This window comes from Pinus tabuliformis, chromosome 6, assembly GCF_031772625.1.
Source record: "Pinus tabuliformis cultivar Carrire ecotype Pingquan chromosome 6, CPIR1, whole genome shotgun sequence".
NCBI classification, from domain to species: Eukaryota; Viridiplantae; Streptophyta; class Pinopsida; order Pinales; family Pinaceae; genus Pinus; species Pinus tabuliformis.
In genome coordinates, this window is record NC_142292.1 from 2,072,488,691 (window position 1) to 2,072,508,978 (window position 20,288).

Consider the following 20,288-nt stretch of genomic DNA (forward strand, 5'->3'; position numbering starts at 1 on the left):
GGATTGTAATGAGTGGTCTCCCCCGTTCATGGATGAACTTTGCTGATGGGGTTTGTGCACATGAGACCCTTGCCACATGGGAGAGGTTTTGGGATGATTGCATTCAGACAGAGATCAGGAAAGGTCAGCTTGGGGCAGCCAAGCCAGTTGAGCAGGATGAGGATGTAGCACTGTTGGCAGGAGGCAAGAAAGGCAAAGGGAAGAAGCAGGCTTCCACAAGCAATGATGGGGGCAAAGGCAAAGGTAAAGGTAAACAGGGTAACACACAGAAGGACTATTCCAAGGTGAAGTGTTGGAATTGTCAAAAGATGGGACACTATGCAGTTGTGTGTCCGGAGAAGAAGAAGAAGAAGGGGAAGAACCAGAGCTTGGCAGCTTCAGCAGAGTTTGAGAACTTTACAGATCGTTTTGATCAGGAGTTTGGGTTCACTGCGTGTGAATCCTCTAGTGCAGGATCACCTGCCACACAAATTCAGAGGGAGCATGCTTTTCCCTCGATTAACGGAGCATCTTCGGGTATCTGGTATGTGGACAGTGGGGCTTCATGTCACATGACAGGAGTCCATGAGTACTTCTCAGAGCTTTCAGAGAGTGGCGCTGATATAGAGGTAGTACTCGGTGATGACAGAGTTGTTAGAGCAGTCGGTGTGGGGACACTGACATTTTAGAGGGAGTCCAAACCTCCCTTGAAGGTGTCAGATGTTCTTTATATGCCAGGGATGAGGAAGAACCTCATATCCGTATTAGCTTTGGAGGACAGAGGATATGAGGTATTGTTCAGGGGAGGACAGGTGTTGATGTATCCCAGGGGCACTCCAGCTGATTCAGCTAGAGTGATAGGTGTACGCCATGCAAAGGTGTACAAGTTTGCATTCCAGCCCCTTTTGGCATTGAGCAGTAGTACTGACAACAGAGCTAGCAGTTCTGAGCTGTGTGAGATTTGGCACCGCAGGATGGGGCATATGTATCATGGAGCCTTGAGGACCTTGCGGGAGATCACTACAGGTGTGCCAGATTTCAGTACTGATCACTCTGATACTTGCAGAGGATGTGCGATGGGCAAGTTTGCCAAATCCCCTTTTCTCAGCAGTGACAGCAGAGCGACTGGGATACTTGATTTGATTCATTCCGATGTGAGCGGTCGGATGTCTCATGTTTCCTTGAGGGGATATGAGTACTATGTTTTATTCATTGAAGATCACTCCAGGAGGACCTGGATTTATTTCTTGAAGACCAAGAGTGAGGTCTTCAAGCAGTTTCAGGAGTTTAGAGCTCTTGTGGAGACACAGACAGGTCGGAAGATCAAGTCCCTGAGGTCGGACAATGGGGGAGAGTACACCCTTGGAGAGTTTGTTGACTATTGTGCGGAGGCAGGCATTAGGAGGGAGTTCACTGTTCCTTACAACCCCCAGCAGAACGGGGTTGCGGAGAGGAAGAACAGATCCATTGGAGGGGCTGCCAAAGCCATGTTACATGATCAGGGGTTGCCATTGTTCTTGTGGGTAGAGGCCTGCAACACAGCTGTTTATTTGCAAAACAGGAGTCTGCATCGTGCCTTGAAGCACATGACTCTGGAGGAGGCTTTTTCTGGGAAGAAGCCTGATATTGGTCATCTTCGTATCTTTGGGTGCATTACATACTCCTACATACCCAAGGAGAAGAGGACCAAAGTAGAGCCCACCGCAGAGAAGGGTATCTTTGTGGGCTACAATGAGACCTCAAAGGCCTTTCGGATTTACATTCTTGCACAGAGGAAAGTTGTTGTCAGGTGGGATGTGAAGTTCGAGGAAGACAAGGCCTTTAGGAGGTCACGAGAGTTAGAGTATCTGGATCAGCCAGACCCTCAGCAGCAGTTGAGTCAGTCGCAGGGATCCAATGGGCAGGGATCAGGAGGATCTGGAGGTACATCTATGAGGATGTCAGGTCCGTCAGTGAGCAGTGGCTCGCCGAGCCAAAGGGGTGGTGCTCCGGGCAGCATGCAAAGCAGTCCACAGAGCAATTCACTAGAGAGTCCACTGATGGACAGTTCACACGGTACCTCAGCTTCTACAGGTTCAGGTGCAGGCAGGAGGACAGCAGACAGACAGTCAGGAGTTCAGGCTCCTGATGATGATGAGGAGGAGGAGTTTCATTCTCCAATGGGAGAAGTACGCTCAGGGAAGAGGAAGCCCAAGTGGCTTCAGGACACCTTGAGAGATGCCACATCTGTTGCTGAGCCTAAGAGGCCGGTCAGAGAGAGTAGACCAACTGAGAGGTTTTGTAGCTATATGGCAATGGCTACCTACATCCTTGACTCTGAGCCTTCTAGCTATGAGGAGGCAGCTGGCCAGCAAGTCTGAAGAGAAGCCATACAAGAGGAGCATTCTTCTATCATGAAGAATGATGTTTGGGAGGTGGTGCCATGGCCTGAGGGCAAATCTGTGGTTACTTCCAGAGGGCTTTACAAGGTAAAGCATGCTGTAGATAGCAGCATTAAGAAATTCAAAGCGAGGTTTGTGGCTAGAGGGTTCTCCCAGGTAGAGGGAGTTGATTATGAGGAGACCTTCGCTCCCGTGGCTCAATATACTTCGATCCGCTCCATTATATCGATAGCAGCGGAGATGGGTTGGAAGATCCATCAGATGGATGCGAAGACTGCATTTCTCAATGGCTTCATACAGGAGGAGGTGTACATTGAGCAACCACAGGGCTTTGAGGTGCATGGGAAGGAGTCCCATGTGTGCAGACTGAAGAAGGCCCTTTATGGCCTGAAGCAAGCTCCCAGAGCTTGGTACCCCAGGATAGATACATACTTGCAGGGGATGGGTTTCACAAAGAGTGAGGCAGATCCGAACCTTTACTATATTGTGATAGGTGAGGAGCCTCTCATTCTGGTGCTGTATGTGGATGACTTGGTCATTACAGGTGCAGAGAGACTCATGGAGCACTGCAAGAGAGATATTGCGGCGGAGTTTGAGATGAAGGACATCGACTTGGATGCATTACTTTTTGGGTTTGGAGATGTGGCAGGAAGAGGGGCATTTCTTCCTGGGGTAGGGGAAGTATATTGTGGACATCCTTGGCAGATTCCATATGGAGGATAGTAAACCCATGTCGACACCGATGATCACCAACTGGAAGAAGCTTCATGCTTCGGATTCCGAGTTGGTGGATCCCACATTGTACAGGCAGTTGATTCGTTCCTTGATGTATTTGGTCAACACTAGACCAAATATTTGTTTTGCAGTCAACACGATGAATCAGTTTATGTGTGAGCCTAGGAAGCTTCACTGGGTGGCTGCAAAACACATTTTGCGGTACTTGCAGGGGGGCAATGGATTATGGTCTGGACTACAAGCAGGGGGATGGAATGAGATTGGCAGGTTATACTGATTCTGATTGGGCAGGTTGTGCTTCTGATAGGAAGAGCACTTCAGGGTGCTATTTTGGGTTAGGTTCGGCAATAGTGTCATAGTTCAGCCGGAAGCAGCATTGAGTTTAGCGAAAGCAGAGTATATGGCAGCCAGTCTAGCTAGTTGTGAGGCCATCTAGCTTCGCAAGATGTTGTTTGGCTTATTTGGTCAGCCGTTGAGACCTTCAGTGATTTACTGTGATAATCAGAGTTGCATTAAACTCACGGAGAATCCAGTATTTCATGACTGGTCAAAGCATATTGGGATCAAATATCATTTCATCAGAGACTATGTTCAGAAGGGAGCTGTGAAGCTTGAGTATATTCCCACTGATGAGCAAGTTGCAGATATTCTTACCAAAGCCTTACCACGGGGCAAGCATGTCTACTTCAGAGACAAGATGGGTGTGGTGAGGAACACCTTCCTCGGTAAAAGGGAGTGTTGAAATTTGGTACCAGAGGACAGGTGGTTCCCTAAGGCTTTGATCTTTGGCCTAGGGAAAAGTGTCCAAAAGAATTTAATTTTTCTCCTAAAGTGACTTTATAATTTTTATAAAGTCAAATCTAATTTAAAAGTGACTTTAAGTGATAAAGTTACTAAAGTCTAATTTTAAAGCGACTTTAATAAAGTCAATGTAAAATTAGAAAGGAAAAGTGACTTTGGAAATAAATGACTAAGTGGGTCTTTATTAAATGGGGTGAATTAAAAAATAGAAAGTGAGATTTAAATGAGCATTTAATCTCAGCCCTAGATCTCAATCTATTTCAGCCATTGGATTTAGAGATTCCCCAAAAGTCACTTAGAGTTAGATTAAAGGAGGGAAAGGAGGAAAAGGTCATTACTTCTTTCATGAGCAGATTGAGAGAAGGAGAGCAAGAGAGCAAGGGAGATTTCTGGATAGTGAGGAGAAGGAGTCAGCAGCTTGGCACACATTCCAAGGCAGCATTTCAGCAAGTCCGTACAGCTGAGTTAGCACAGTGAAAGGCAGGTTTTGGTCACGATTTTCTAGAAAGGCCGTACAGCAGTTCTGATTCAGGTTCCAAGGAGGCCGTACAGCAAGTTAGCACAGAAATTGAGGAGCAGAAAATTTGAAGTTTGCTGGCACATTTTTCAAGGGAGGCCGTACAACAAGTGGTTGTACCTTGGCACACTTTTCTAGGCAGAAATCCATACAGCCGTACTGTTGTTTTCTGCACAGAAATCGAGGAAAACTGTACAGCAGCATTTATGGCAGCATGCATGCTTTTCTAGGCAGTCCGTACAGCAGCATTTAAGGCTGAAATTTGGGCACAAAAATCGAGGAGGTCGTACAGCATTTATTGTTGTTCTGTTTTGCTATTTGCAAGTTTTTCCTAGTTGGCTGTGAGGCACGGAAAACGAGATAAGTTGTAAAAGTTTGCTTGCGGATTTTTTATTGAATATTTCTCTCACTGTAAAAAGCATTTTCCAGAAATAAGAAGGAGCTTTCGAACTGGTTTTCCCCAAGAGTTGTAGGGGGTTTTTCCAGGGTCACCTTGACCAAAAATCACGTGTTTAAATGTGTTGAATTGTTGTTTGTATGTGCTGATATTTATTTATGCATTTTCAGCATTCTGTAATATTTCCAAAATTTGTGTTTTCAGCAAAATTTATTTTCCAGTTGTTGAATGTATGGATATTGGAAAGGGCATTTAACTATTTTGGAGAAATAAGGTGAAACTGAAAACCGGGGCGGGAAATGATAAATTTATACAGGACGGGGTAAGTATGCAGTTGAGATCTTGAAGAGATTTTGAATGGAGAGGTGCAAACTTATGGCCACACCCAGAATCACCAATCTAAAGAAGGTGACAGTTTCAGACTCAAAATTGGTGGATTCCACAATGTACAAGTAACTGATAAGTTCCTCAATGTATTTGGTCAACACCAAACCATGTATATGTTTGGCAGTGAACAACTTGAGTTAGTTCATGGTGGAGCCAAGCCAAGAGCTTTGCATAGCAATAAAACATGTGCTCAGATATTTGAGGGGCTCAGTGGAGTATGGTCTCAGATATCTTCGAGATGGTGAAGTGAAGTTGTAGGGGTATACAAACTCGAATTCGACAAGCAATGCAATAGATAGGAAGAACACCTCAGGGCGCTCCTTTAACTTGGAATCAACAGTGATATCATGGTTCAACAAAACACAATCTTCCATGGCACTTAGCTCAGCAAAGGCGGAGAGTATGGAAGCTAGTACAGCAAGTTGTGAGGCCATTTGGCTTCACAAGTTGATTGAAAGTTTATTTGATCAGGAGTTGGATTCCATGATGATCTATTATGATAATCATAATTGTATCAAGCTATCTGAGAATCCAATGTTTCATGACAACTCCAAGCACATATAGATCAAATATCACTTCATACGAGGCACAATTCAAAAAGCAGCAACGAAGCTCCAGTATATTCCCATCGATCCATAGATAGTTGATATTTTGACCAAGCCCTTCGAAAAAGGGAAGTTTGAAGCATTCAAACACAAACTTGGATTGGTGCAAAATTAATTCCTCACTAAGAGGGAGTGTTGACAAATATATCTCAAGTAAGAGCTTCTTGCACAATTAGGTGTGAACATGTGAAAAGTATTTGTAGACAACTTTTTGTAACCACTTAGTAAAAGTGGGAAATAATACCATCTTGTATTTCACTTAAATAAATATAAATAGAATTCAAATTTCCTATTTTATTCTTAGAAATATAAATGAAATATTCTAGAAATCTAGAATATTAGTGTGTTAAATTTGTTCTAATCTTAGTCACACACCTCATTATTGAAATAAGGTAGTTGTTAATTTTTGTAGCATCGGATGGTGTTCTAGTCTCAAACTTTGTGGTGAAGCTAAAACACACGAGATCTCCAAAACTCAAAAATCGTTTCTAGAAATTCCACCTAGAGACAGCTCAATAAATTAATTGATCAATAATTAAAAAAATGCCTAAGTCTAACTTAGGGAAATCGATTAATTAATGGGAATTAATTGAGAAATGTGAGAATTCTCTATAAACTCACATGGATTGACTTAGAGATGATCTCAGCCATCGATAAGGACTTAATCGTGGCCATTGGTGATCCAACTAGAGATTATAAGAGGAGGTCGATGGGGTTGGAGAAAAACACATAAAAAGCGAGTTCCTTGGCAGATCGAGTTATCCAGCAACAGCAAGGAAGAAGAGTCCGAGCCAGAAGGGACGTGGGAGTAAGAGGGGGCAGAGACAACATATTTGGAGGAGATTTCCAGTTCCAGAGAGTCAGCAGCAAGAGGTCGATTTATTCCTCAGGAGGTTGCACAGGGACTACACAAGCAACTTCATAGAGGCAGTTCGGTTTTGCTGGAGAGGAGGTCGATTCAGCTTCCAGAAGCTAAGAAAAATTTCCAGAGGGCCAGAGAATTGCTTCCAGAGTCAGTAGCAAACAGAATGACTCGATCAGAGGCAGTTTTCAGTAGTAAGAGTTACAAGCTACACAGAGGCCTGCTCAGGGGTTCCAAAAGAGCCAGTTTATGAAGCTAAGTTGTCTCGGGATTGCTTGATGTGAGAGATAAATTTCTCTCTAATAATTTTGGCCAGATTATCTTGCTATGGATTGCCAGTTTGGGCATCCAAATTTTGTGCTCAAATTTGTTGCTGCTATAGTAATAAAACCCTTATCTGTTGCATTGGTTTTCCCACATTGGGTTTTTCTAGGGACAATTGTCCAAAAATAACTGTGTTAATTTTATTGTGTGTGCTCTATTTTTCAGTTTCTAACATTTTATTTTCCGCAGTGTTTTATTTGTGAAGAAATTGAAATGTGAATTATTCGTTATTTTGTCGTAAACAAAATAAACTGAATAATAATTAGGCCGATAGGCCTTCCTTTGAAAGGGACTTTCGTCGTCCCTTTGTTTCCCAGGCTGACACCTGGCGTCTGGCATAGAGCGGGCATAAACCCTCTAACCACCCAAACCTTTATCCGCAGAATTCTGAAAGCTAGCGGTCATATGTTGGCTATGCGGGGAATATGCCCTCCTTGCTCGTCGCTCGTCGTGTATTCATGGATATTCATGAAGGCGGTTCTGCGGTTACTTAATTTTTAGTTGGAGTTTGAGAAATTCGTGAGTTTTGTTCGGAAGCTTCAGCATTCATAAGCTCCAGTAGTAATGGCGCATATGAACTCTCAGTTTTGACATTTCGCTCTTCCTGTTACGCTTGCCAGGGTCGATCCCTGCACCTTTCAAGAGATCCCTGCACCTCTCCCCAACTCCGAAACATGCCTCTCATTTCTTCCTTGGCCGTTGGCGTTCTGCAACCTCGCTCTTCTGGTGCTCGAGGTGAAACCTACACTAGCACACCACAGGTATCTTTTTCCTCCTCGGACTTAGAAGCCGTTGCAAACCCTCCTTCAGTGTTACAAATCCTCTCTCTGAGGTTTTCACCAGGAATTTTGTTTATCTGTCTTGGATAAATCTTTCCCAATTTCACTTGGATCTTAGGTTCAGTCAACAGAACCGTAAGGTCTTCCTGGAAAGTTTTTCAACATTATCGCCCACTACACGGTAACCCTCGCAGGTAAGGCCCTTGTTGAATATATGATGTTTCTGTTATCATAGGTCTTTTGTTTTGCATGCTCATCATCGTATACAACTTACTTTTCCCCTTCTTTGCAGGGGAAAGCTACAGGTCTATACTGTCGATGGCTTCCACAGTGCAACCGTGGCGGCAACAATTTCTCCTTACCCCGGAAGTGAACCAGGTCATTCTTGTGGCTATGTTTCCTCTAAGCTTACTTATTATTAAATTATGTTATGGTTGTTCGAGAAGAGCGTCTTTTCTCTGTCGACTTGAGGGTTTTTAAATTATTATGGATGTTGAGCATTTTAGCTCTAGCCGGAACCAAAGTCAGTTGTTTTGTTTTCGTTTTTGTTAAGATCCATTTATGTAATTCATGGAATTACAGTGTTAAAATTTCTCTTCATAATTTACAGTGGTTATATTCTCCACTGAGTTTTCTATTGCCGAGAATGTAATTAGTAAATAGGTTTGACGTTATCCTTTTCCTGTACTGTTGGTTGCACAGGTTACTTGTAGGATACATATATGCATTTTGGTATTTTATGGCTAAACACTTGGTTTGAAACAGTCCTGCAATTAAATCTTGCATGTTGGGCATGCCATTCCTCTTGTTTATATGGTAGTAAGTTCACTGTTTATTGTAGTTCCGACTCAAGGCGAAAACTATATTGCTTATATTCTGTTTATCTTAAGATAGATAATTGTTATTTAATATTTCCAGTATTGTGATTACAGTACAATATGTGTGCCTCTTTGTAAAACATGCTAAATAGATTTTTGAATGAAATATAACTGCTTAGAAGGTTTTTTAGTTGATAATCCCCAAGGGGTGGTTTACTTTTTCCTTTAGTTTAACAATTTCTGATAAATACTTCTTCTGTAGAGTAAAATCGGTCTGCTGGGTAGTCTATCTCATTTATGAGTTTTAGTTTTTCCTGTTATTAAGACAAACATTGGAACAGTTAGATCCAGAATATCCTTGCATGATTTTGTGTGCATTTGGAATTTGTGATAGTTATAGCCATATCTTTGACAGTTGTTCCCTTTCATGCATTCCTCATTGCAGTTGAGAGCACAAAAGCCCACTTGGGAAACTGGATCATCGTTTTCCCTAAAAAATAAAGCTGTGCAGAAACAAGAGCGTTTGCCTAAATCTGACCCGTTGGGCGTAAAGCTAAACATGAATGATGATTTGGAGGATCTGATAGATGAAGAAAGCCTTCTTTCTGAAGAGGATTCGAAAAGATCTTCATTGCCCTCTGGTTAGTAACAGGGGCTGGTGGCTGTTAATGTTGGTTTGCAGTTTATCCATTGGAAAGGAATATATATGATAGAATCCTCTTTAATAACGTTACAAACTTGATCAGCTTGGTCACTTTTCCCATCTATTCTTTCAATCCATATTTTGTAATTTGTTTTGTTGTGCAGCCAATGACTATGAAGTTAGTACGAAAAGAAAAGCCTGCAAAAATTGTACCTGTGGCCGAGCTGAGTTGGAAGAGAAACAAACGAAGTTGGGCCTGACTGCAGAACAGTTGAATAACCCACAATCTGCGTGTGGAAATGTATGCTGATTCTTTTTAATCTTTTTCTCTTATTTCATTTCTTTCTCGGGAAGAAGTATTTGCAAATTGCCATCCCTATTTTGTGGAGAAAGGTTGCCAATTTATATAACCTTTTCACCATTATGGTATTTCTAATTTGTTCTTTTAGTTACTGTTTACGAGTATAATTGTTCTGTATAAAAGAACAGAATGCTGCGTTGATATCTGTTAAACTTTTGATTGAACAAACTTCCTTTAGGTCTCTCTCTTAATATACACAGCTGTGTTTTTTAATGAAAACTTGAGTTCCATCTCCATCTTTGAAGGAGAATCTTGGCTGCTGGGATCTGCAGCGTATACTATATTACAGTTACCCTATTTTATATTCCAAACTGTGAACAAGGTCACATACTGTAGGAATCAAAATGTAATATAATATTTGCTCATTTTTCTGATATAATGGATGTCTTGATTTTGTTAGTGTGGACTCGGGGATGCATTCAGGTGCAGTAGTTGCCCCTACAAAGGACTTATCTCCTTTCAAACTTGGGGAAAACTTAAAAGGTATATATACCACATACATATTGTTTTCCATCTATTGTGCCTTCTATTTTTAACAAGTTTGTTCTGACATATCAATTCCTCCATTTGACTAAAATGCTTTTACAAAAATTGCAGGTATCTCTTCCTGGCACACTCTTGACTGTTGATATGTGAGCAAAGTAGTGCTTTGAAGAGTTAACAATTAGTCATAAACCCTCAATCATTCCGTGCCATCCAAGTGATGGGTTGCTTACCTTTAAGCATTTCTAATGTAATTTCCCTTCAACCATTGAGTGCTTAAATTAAGCAATGGTGCAGCCTTATTTCTAGGTATAAATTATAATATAGTGTATGAGAATCACAACTATTGCTGGCGTTATTAGGACTGTTAGTGTTACCTATCTACTTTTGTATCTGTTATATATGACATATGAAATGATGAATCTGGCCAGGGAAGGAATGTTTATAGCATCCCAACATTGCTTCCTTGAAGGAAATGAGTAAAGTACTTAATATTTGTTTATCAAATTTAGTTTAAGTTTGATTTGCTTGGCCAGCTCTTTTCTTATGCTGATTTTTCAATTACAACAGTCACGTAAGGGCTATTGTATTAACTATACGCACGATTTGTTAAGAAGTAATCGACCTAATTGAAGACATTCCCAACCATTCATTTGGGCAAATCTTTCATGACCATTCATTTGGGGAAAGCTCTCAAAAGGATGATAAATTGGTTTCCAGATCGGTTTTCTTTTGCCTTCCATTTGGTTGAAGTTGAATAGAATCACAAATTGACTCTCCCTGCCCTAAATGTGAATTGTATCCCATGATATCTTTCTTGCAGAGACACCTTTAAGGACTGTAGCTTTTACAAATGAAGTTAGACCGGATTTGTTCTTTTGATCGGTTTATTTTCCATTTCTAGCAAGAGAATACATCTTATATTACTTTGCAAAATAAGTAGATTACATCATGTGTCATGAGGGAGGACCTGGAGACTGCTTCATTTTGCCTCTTCCCCAGCATGGGTGTTAACACCCTTGTTCAGTGTATAGGGTCATTTTACCCTTATGGGTTTGACTAAACTTGTCTAGGCTTCCAGCCTCTTAACCGGGTTGAACTTTGTTTAGGCTTTGAACTTTGTTTAGGCTTCCCAACGTTTTAGGCAGGTTGGAAATCCTAAATCCTTTTGTTACAACTTACGGATGACTCGTTTCAATGTTCTGCTGCTCGTCCTTCTCAAATTTATTAGTGGAGTTATCATTTTGGTCTTACAAAGCATAACCTATCTTCTCAGCGTCCTTCTCAAATTTATTAGTGGAGTTATCATTTTGGTCTTACAAAGCATAACCTATCTTCTCAAATTTATTAGTAGGGTTATCATTTTGGTCATACAAAGCATAACCAATCTTCTCAACCGGATTTGTTCTTTTGATCTGTTTATTTTCCATTTCTAGAAAGAGAATACATCTTATATTAGTTTGCAAAATAAGTAGATTACATCATGTGTCATGAGGGAGGACCTGGAGACTGCTTCATTTTGCCTCTTCCCCAGCATGGGTGTTAACACCCTTGTTCAGTGTATAGGGTCATTTTACCCTTACGGGTTTGACTAAACTTGTCTAGGCTTCCAGCCTCTTAACCGGGTTGAACTTTGTTTAGGCTTCCCAACGTTTTAGGCAGGTTGGAAATCCTAAATCCTTTTGTTACAACTTACGGATGACTCGTTTCAATGTTCTGCTGCTCATCCTTCTCAAATTTATTAGTGGAGTTATCATTTTGGTCTTACAAAGCATAACCTATCTTCTCAAATTTATTAGTAGGGTTATCATTTTGGTCATACAAAGCATAACCAATCTTCTCAAATTTATTAGTAGGGGTAGGGTTATCAATGATCATTTTGGTTTTACAAAGAATAAGTTAATAACCAAAGGGCATAATAAGCAATGCATTAGTTTTGTTTTAAAACTTTTCAATATCAATAAGAAATCCTTTTAGATTAAAAAGTAGATTTTTGTAATTCACTTGATTGACAAATTAATCATTTTAGTAATTGAAAATTATGTGAACAGATTTAGAAATTGCAAGTTAATGATCAGATAATTATATTAAAAAAATTAGAAAATTCAGAATTACATAAAAAGAATTGTTAGGATATTGGAAACCTAAGCAGTTTGGAAGAATTTTCTTTGGGAAATGCTTTGTTGGAAATGCTGCCCTGTTCTCTAGGTCACTTGAGCAGCTTGAAGAAGTTGTGGGTTTGTGATTGCGCAGAATTGAAATCTTGGCCCAATTCGTTGGGACTGTTGACTCAGCTGTCAACGTTGTGGGTTGGAGGCTGTGGAATACAGCCCTTACGATCAACAAATTCAGCCTCAGTCTTGATGGATCCGAGGCATCCGATAATATCATGGTTTCTAATGGAATCAACTTTTTAATAGCAATATATCAATATGTTTTGTAATATTATGTTTTGACTTTCTAAAGGCAATATACAATTATGGTTTTCAATGAAATATATTGGTAGGGGATAGTCATGGTGGTTATTGCCTTGGTCACTAGCAAGCTTCGTATATGCTTGGCCATCTATAGAGGTTTTTTGATTTTGGGTAATTAACTTACTCTAAAATGAAATAAGACATTCAATGTGTTCTTTGTAATATAGATATAAACAAAACATCTAAAGAAAAGTAATTGCACAATGATCCAGGCCAACAAAACAAGGTTTTCCACAAACCAATTAAGCCTTTCAACCTTTTCGGCTTATTTTCTTATATCAAACATTTGCAGGGTTTCAACCAATTAACATTTCATTGAGTATGTATTTACAAAGCAATGATTTTGGGATCAAATCCCACAAAGCAATTCTATACTTGCTTTTCAAATTCCTTCAAGCTTTTGAAAGTAAAGTAAAACCAATGAATTATCAATATAATTTTACCATAATAAAAAACAATTAGAGAGCCTTTAGCCAACTCAAATTGCTCATTCGTTAGGCTTGAACCAACATCTCTTCTAGAAAAATTCAACAATTCCGATTTAATAATCCTATCGGCCTCTCTTTGTACCTTTTGGGACAATTGCTAGTTTTATTAGTTAGAAGAATAATTTCAAGTTGTTGCATTTCAAGCAAATTTTCACGTGGTATCAGAGCAAGTTGATCAGATAGGTAGCTCAGTTGCGAAAGGAGGAAATTGTTCAGGTTGAGAGAGAGTCTAACATATTGATTTCTAGGTCCGCATAGGGCCTAGGCAGGTAGTGCAAATTGCTAAACCGGGGGTCGAATTTCCAGTTACGGAGTGCAAGAAGGGTCGATTTATCCAGGAAGTTATTCCAACAGGCAGAGGTGAGCAGATTAGTATTTTCGCAGAGCAAATTCTTGATCTGGGCATAGATAACTTGTAGCAGTGATTGCAATAGCAGATTAGTGTCGAGTGGAAGAGAAATTACACACACTGAGGGATTTTCTCAGACGGTTTCCAGATCCAAGCTATTGGAGGAAATCTGAATTTTCCAGTTGCCGGTAGTAGAAGCAGCAAGCAGATTTGCGCATTCCAGGAGGGAGTGCTAGAAGCCGAGCAAGAAAGGAGGAGATTCATGTTTATAACCCAGTTGTGAGTTTGTAGAGATGGCCTCAGCAGGACTCCGTGATCAAGATAGATTGGATGGTGCTTCCAACTACATTATTTGGAAGGTCAGGATGCGCTTTCTGCTAGATGAGCATGGTCTGAAGGATTACACAAAGACAGTTATAGTCATACCTACAGATCCACAACAGCGAGAATTACAGAAAGGAAATTGCCAAGATGAAGCGGTTGATCCTTGATGGAGTTCGGGATCATATAGTCTCACACTTAGTGGCCAAAAATATGGCCAAAGAAATGTGGGATGGCCTCACAACACTATATCATAATCCTTCTAAGAACCGAAATTTGTCCCTGAAGGAGACGCTGAGAACCACTAGGATACAAAAGAGAGAAGGAGTTACTCCATACTTTACAAGGATTCAAGATATCCGAAATGAGTTGTTTGTCGTAGGTGAGACTCCACAAGACGCAGGATTCAAGATATCCGAAATGTGTAGACTGTTACCACTCAAACTAGCAAGAGGCCTAAGGGGAAACCCTAAAGGGTAAATGCTAGGCCAAGGGCAACAAATGGAGTCTTAGCCCACTGTCACCTCAACTAAGGCTCCCTTCTATTTACGGACTTTCACTGATGGGAGGAGACCCGATATGTATGGAGTCACCAAAGAATGATAAGTCAATGGACATGAGTGACTCAGACCCTTTCCGAGAAGCTTTTGAAGAATGGGACTTGCTTGCTTTCTAAGCAAGGTACTATGTGCTTCTAGGGAAAGGAAGAGGATTTTAGGGGTTAGGTGTATGAGAATAGACTTTAAAAGGAGTTTCCCACACCCTAAATCCTTGTTAAAGTTGGTATCCCGAATGGTTCTTGAAGAATAGTCCTTTGAAGCAGCGGTACCACACGGGGCCAAGTGGACCTGATCTAGGGCATTAGGAAAGTATGAAATAATCAATTATTTTCTTACCCTAGACAAGGTGGGAAGGACCAAAGAAAGTATTTGACTCAATGATGTAGTTTTGACCCTGGGAAGTGCTAGCGTTGGGGATGGCAGGGCAAGTTTTGGTCCCGGAGCTAGGGCTTGGCTTTTCTCCCAACTCCACCGTAGTAATATCTTCAAATCTAGACGAGGGCTAAAAGAGAGGCCAACGTAGGAGACCCTAGGAGATCGAACTTTTTCAATGGCTAAATTGTCGGGAAATGGATGCCCTAGGCACCCCATTGTGGCTAGACTTGGGAGAGTGTGAAAGAATATGAGTTTTGGTGACCACCCTTGGTAAATCAGTGCCTTAGTACTTGGGAGAATGGAGTCTATGTTGATTATGTGTAGGATTTCTTGGTTTCCAGTCAAGGAGGCCTTAAAATTACTTCACAAACCCTCTAAGTCAAGTGAAAGCAATCTTGTCGCTTTTATACTTCAAATGCACAAGAGGAATGGCTTGTCAAGGTCAAATTTTACCTCTAGGAGATTTCGCTCATACTACAAGGGCCAATGCATGGAGAGAATGTTATGATAGAGACAATCCCACAATATTAAGCAACAATTTGCATGCAGCAATTAGCCTTAAAACAACGAAAATCCCATCCAGCATATATGACAAAGTAACAAAAATAGCATCAACAATTTCGTACTTACAGTGCAGTAGAGTATATCCAACCATTCACAAATGACAATAACGAAGCTCCAAGAGAAGATAAACCAATAACCATACATCAAAATTCATCCTCCGCAAAAAGTGTGAAATTCTCTAAAGAAGAGAGAGATCCAATCCAAAGTGATAATGAGAAATGATCTCACCTCACTTGTATTTATACACATCTAAGGAGTTCGAATTAGCCTCCTTGGCCTACATAAGCCCCAAAAATAAAATAATGTGCTAATAATACAACCTTTTGCTGACAAACCCACCAAACTAGCTCACAAATGAAAAGTAAGCCTCTCAAGAGGTCAAATAATAATCTATGCATGTCGTAGGGCCCTCTTAGAAGCCTAATGAGATCCATGGGTGCCACAATGAAGAATAGGACCCTCAAAAGCAATGGAAAAGGGGTTGGCCCCTTGTAATAACCTATGGTGCTCCAAATGACTGTGAGTGCACAAAAGTGTCATCATGAGTCTCCAAACAAATTGAAGATGCCTGTAGGTTGCCCTCAAGGGCTAGGATGATAATGTAGGAGATGCCACATCATCGTAGAACTCCTGGATCATCTGCCAAGTGTATGGTGTAGATCTGAGGCCAGTTGGGCATGATGGATCAGGTGCATCCTCCTCATCCAATAAGTGAACCACGAGCAATCTCTAAATAGTTGTGGGGATCCATGAAGTGCAATATGTTGTTGTAGAAGCCCATGGCTCTCAACGCTCACCCTATATGTGCCAATGGAGCCCTCTGGAGGATTAAGACCCCTATAGGGAGACCAAACCCCAAATGGAAATCATCTGCAATCCTACATAAGAACCAATGCATCCCCTAGGCTTCTAATACAACAAGTCATTAGAGAAATCGAGCAAATGAGCTTACCTAATCATGGACCACAGGTGGGGACTTCATAATAGCCTGCCCTTCCATAATGGGCTTCGGGATGTTCCAATGTCTCCTAAAAACTCCCAATGGGGTTAACCAAGTACCCTATTAGGTGGTTTATGCTTCTTAAGGGTATAATATAATCAAGGTACATTCGTCAAAAGGTGGTGGCATGTGGCGGATAGGTGAATGAGGTAGGGCATGAGAAGGGGCAGCCATGGGTCACATGGGTCACATGCTGGGGCACAAGGGTAGCTAATAAGAGGGAAGCCCACACTTGGGTTTACAAGGTGTAGGAGGAAGTAATCGTGCTACATGAGGTGCCCCGACCTTGATTTTTCCACCCTTATTTATATGTCTTTTGCCTTTTTATGATTTTCTTTGATTAACTGCTCGGGGCTCAAGGGGTTAGAGCATGATGTATAAGATATAGCAATGAATTCCCCCCTTTAAGGTGGGGCGGTTCATCGCCCACCAAGGGTTGGGACAATCATGGGTTCCTATATGATGAAGAAGGCTCATAGAACCTGTTGGAACCAGGGTGATGGCCATGATGATGGCGTTGAGCTCATGTATTGGCTTTTGCCCACCTGCTAAATGTTTTTTTGCCCCGGCCATCTTTTGTATTTTGGCGCTTTTCTCGTTGAATGTGATCATATATGCTTTTAACTTTCTTTTTAGCTGCATCAACCTTCGGGCTTCATTCCAAGCCATGGCCCAAGGTGTGGGCAAGGGGAAGGGGTGAGCTAACCCTATGTGGACCCGATAGAGGAATGTGGACCCAGGCGGGAAAAATAATGGATGGGATAATAATGAATGTAAAAAGTGTAATATGAGCGGATAAGGGAACAAGACTACGCAACCAAAATTGGGGTTTCTCGTGAAATACCATCCTTGAAACCAAATGGTCAATAAAAGAGATCCCACGAGACTAGAATCCAAGGTTAATTCCTAAAAGGGGTCTAGGGGACAGAAGCACAGACCTAGCCCATTCTTTCTGCTGAATCCCCCCATTAATCCATGTCCATAAGTGTCCATGATAAGCAAACTACAATACTCAATTTCAAAATGACAAGTCATACCTTTAGATTCGGGAGGCTCACCTTCAAATGTACGATCCTGGCAAATGGGCGAGGGACCACATGGTTGGCTAAAGTGGCGGAGAAATGGCACAATGAGCTAGTTGATGTCTGCAAGGGACTATTGGTTGCCGGTTGAGGATCATCTTGGAGAAAAAAATTCTCCTATGGATATTACCCACAAAAATGGTGGGTAACATAGCCATCAATGGTTTCTCTGAGAAGTGGACTACCTTCGTCCAAGGTATTACTAGACAAGATACTCTACCTAGATGGGATCGTTTATGGTCGGATTTCACGCAGGAAGGATGTTGGACACCTAATCTGCTAAGGGTTGGTGTGGAATGTGAACAGTCAATGGAGTCCAAGAGTCCACTTGGAATATCGACACCAAGGGTCATTAGAATGTATTATAAATGTATATCATCTGTATAGTAAATGCAACTCACATTTTATCCTATCTATTGTCCACATTCCATGTGTGTTTAACATGGTATCAAAGTGGGCGATCTCCTTCCCTGCTCAAAATCAGAGCCACTATTTTTGTGGCCTTCAAATTGTGTGACCACTAGTTTTGTGCTTTTCCGCTGGCCTCGACGCTCTTCCTTAAGTAGCAAAGTGATTATTCAATTCTTTGTATCCGTCGCTTTTGCCATTCTATGGCTACTGACCTGTCATTCTACGCTCCATGTTACCAAACTCTGTCAAACAATCAGTGTGCATTACCAGGGTCTCTCATAACACTTCATTGTTGCATTGCTAGTCTATTCTCTGTGTCCTATCCATTACATAGCCTGTGTTCGGTAATTTCAAGCTCGGTACAATACATCGTTGTCTAAATTCTCAAATCATTTCTAAACCAAACAACATCGTCTTTGGAATCTACGTCTTTTTTTGTGGACTTGTCAACATAGAGACTCATTATCTCTCGCCTTGGAATCCTAATGCTTCTTTGTTGGGGAAGTAGCAGTTCCCTCATCCATGCATTTCTTCCCTTCACAACCACCGCACTAAGTCTCAATGCTCATCCTTAAGGCGCACAAAAATAAATGGTAAGATTGTATTGCAATAGTGATAGAAGTCAATAATATGTGACTATGCATTGGCCTCAAGAATTTTGGAATTGCGAAACTTCCTACTACTCCATAAAGACAGACAGACCTCTCGATCTTTCGAATAACAAAGCTTTGTATGTTAATTTATCTAGATAACTTCACTCGCACAAAATCCACGCTTGTCTCAACTGCAAAAGGGTGATGGACAGTGAGAATTATGAACCTACATTGAATTATTGTTTGAAGCATGTTGAAAGCCACGTTCATTCTCTGCGCATTGTATTGTTGTTTTGAAAGCTCCTTCCTATGCCTTTAAGGAGATATTGTATGAGACATTGTATTGTGTGTTGTCTCTTATGTTGCCTGCGCGAAGATCTGGAGGTCAAAGGGATACAAACAGTTTGGCCTGTATGAAGCAGTGAGGCTTGCCCATTGAAGATCCGTTGCGTATAACATAGAGTTGTTGTCGGTTGCGGTGAAGTATATGTTCGTTGGTGTATTCCCTGTGTGTATTCTATGAAGTGAGTTATATCATTGCAATGTGTCTAAACTCTGTATATATTGATTGTTGGAGAATTGTTGCATGTTTGAACCTACCTTCAATAACCGTGTATTAAAGATCGTTGGTTGTCCCATCAACTGTCATGGTTCTCATTTGCATTGTCAAGCCCATGTCTCCTCGTAGCATTTGATTTTTATGGTGAATGCTTCGAAGGTCGTAAATGTGGTGAAGTGATCACCAAATGTCAATGGTGCATGAATTTGGTTCATTGGTTGATGCGTTGGATGCGCATTGAAGAGATTTATACATAGCTTTGTTTTGAGAGACAATGATTGGGCTCAAATTGATACAACGTTGAGCTTAAATATATATGCAACGTGGAAATGTTTTTGAAGTACTTGTTATATAGAACCATCGATTATATTGGTGGGCCTACCATCATTTTTCAAATATTTCCATAATGATGAATTGGCATGTTGAAGAGGCATCAAATGCATCCTAAATCTTTTTATAAATATTTGCATTAACCATGGATTTTTCCAAATTCCTCTTTCACTGTATAGAGCAAGGATATAAGTCCCTGGTTGCCCATTCCATTTATGGTATAGGTGTTGGGAGCAGCTTATGAAATTCACTTGATTCACCATTGAGAGAATTTTTCACTATTTTGTTCATATCACGCTACTCAATTGCAGTGATCTAGCATTTGCAACTATTTGTCTTTACAAGTTCATTTATGGTCAAAGCTAACACTTGTCTTAAGTTGTTAAGAAGATGACCAGACTTGATGATGCATTCAAGATGTTGAATACCCTCATTCATTCCACTGTTGATGAGATGGTTAAAATCAGCAAGGATACTTTGTCTGATATTAGAACTTGTTTGTAAAATGCACAAGAGAAAATTGAGTTTTTGTAGCTCGAATCACAGCTACAACGAGATGAGTTACAATAATGTAAGTATCATTCTGAACTGGTTTTTGTTCAGAACAATCCTTTGTTTGAGTTCAAGATAGACTCCCATCAGCTGCCAGAAAGTAATCAAATCAGTGAAGTAGAGGTTGGTTCAGATCCAGTACCCACTGCGGGAGCAGATTTGCATGCAGAAGCAGAAATTCAGCCTGCAATTCTTAAGTCCATCATCAGACCTTGGGAAGAGCTTGTCAATAACAAACACATAACTGGTCTTGGATATGACAAGGATGTGTTCTTTCATACTCCGGACTATTCCAAGCCAATCAAATTTCAGAGTGTTGGATTTATTCAAGACGGTTCATCTTCACTTGTTCCTACTCCTCCTCCACAACAACAGATTGTGAAATGCCAACATTGTGATAGAGTTGGCCATGTGAAAGATCATTATTTTGATCTTCATCTGTGTGAGCATTGTGGTCAGCACAATCATCATTCAAACAAATGCTTCAGAAACAAGCCTCCTGCAAGAAAAAAAAATCACCTTGGATGGATCGCTTCTTGGCAATGGGCTTCAACA

General features: G+C 40.9%; 2 protein-coding genes across 3 annotated transcripts in view; one reads left to right on the top strand and one right to left on the bottom strand.

Moving 5' to 3' along the window:
- LOC149267539 (proline-rich receptor-like protein kinase PERK10) overlaps window positions 1-20,288 on the bottom strand; it is an 83,786-nt gene that overhangs the window by 54,391 nt on the left and 9,107 nt on the right. The window lies entirely within an intron of this gene.
- On the top strand, window positions 7,518-10,522 carry LOC149267540 (anamorsin homolog 1-like). 2 transcript variants are annotated; one of them, XM_089433335.1, is made up of 7 exons: window positions 7,518-7,749; window positions 7,886-7,961; window positions 8,060-8,145; window positions 9,031-9,226; window positions 9,393-9,529; window positions 9,990-10,072; window positions 10,187-10,522. In XM_089433335.1, the coding sequence occupies exons 3-7, from the start codon at window positions 8,086-8,088 to the stop codon at window positions 10,209-10,211; spliced, it is 501 nt and encodes a 166-aa protein (XP_089289461.1). In that variant the 5' UTR covers window positions 7,518-7,749; window positions 7,886-7,961; window positions 8,060-8,085; the 3' UTR covers window positions 10,212-10,522. The 2 variants fall into 2 exon arrangements, with proteins under 2 accessions (XP_089289461.1, XP_089289460.1); XM_089433334.1 differs by having other exon boundaries at window positions 7,518-7,961.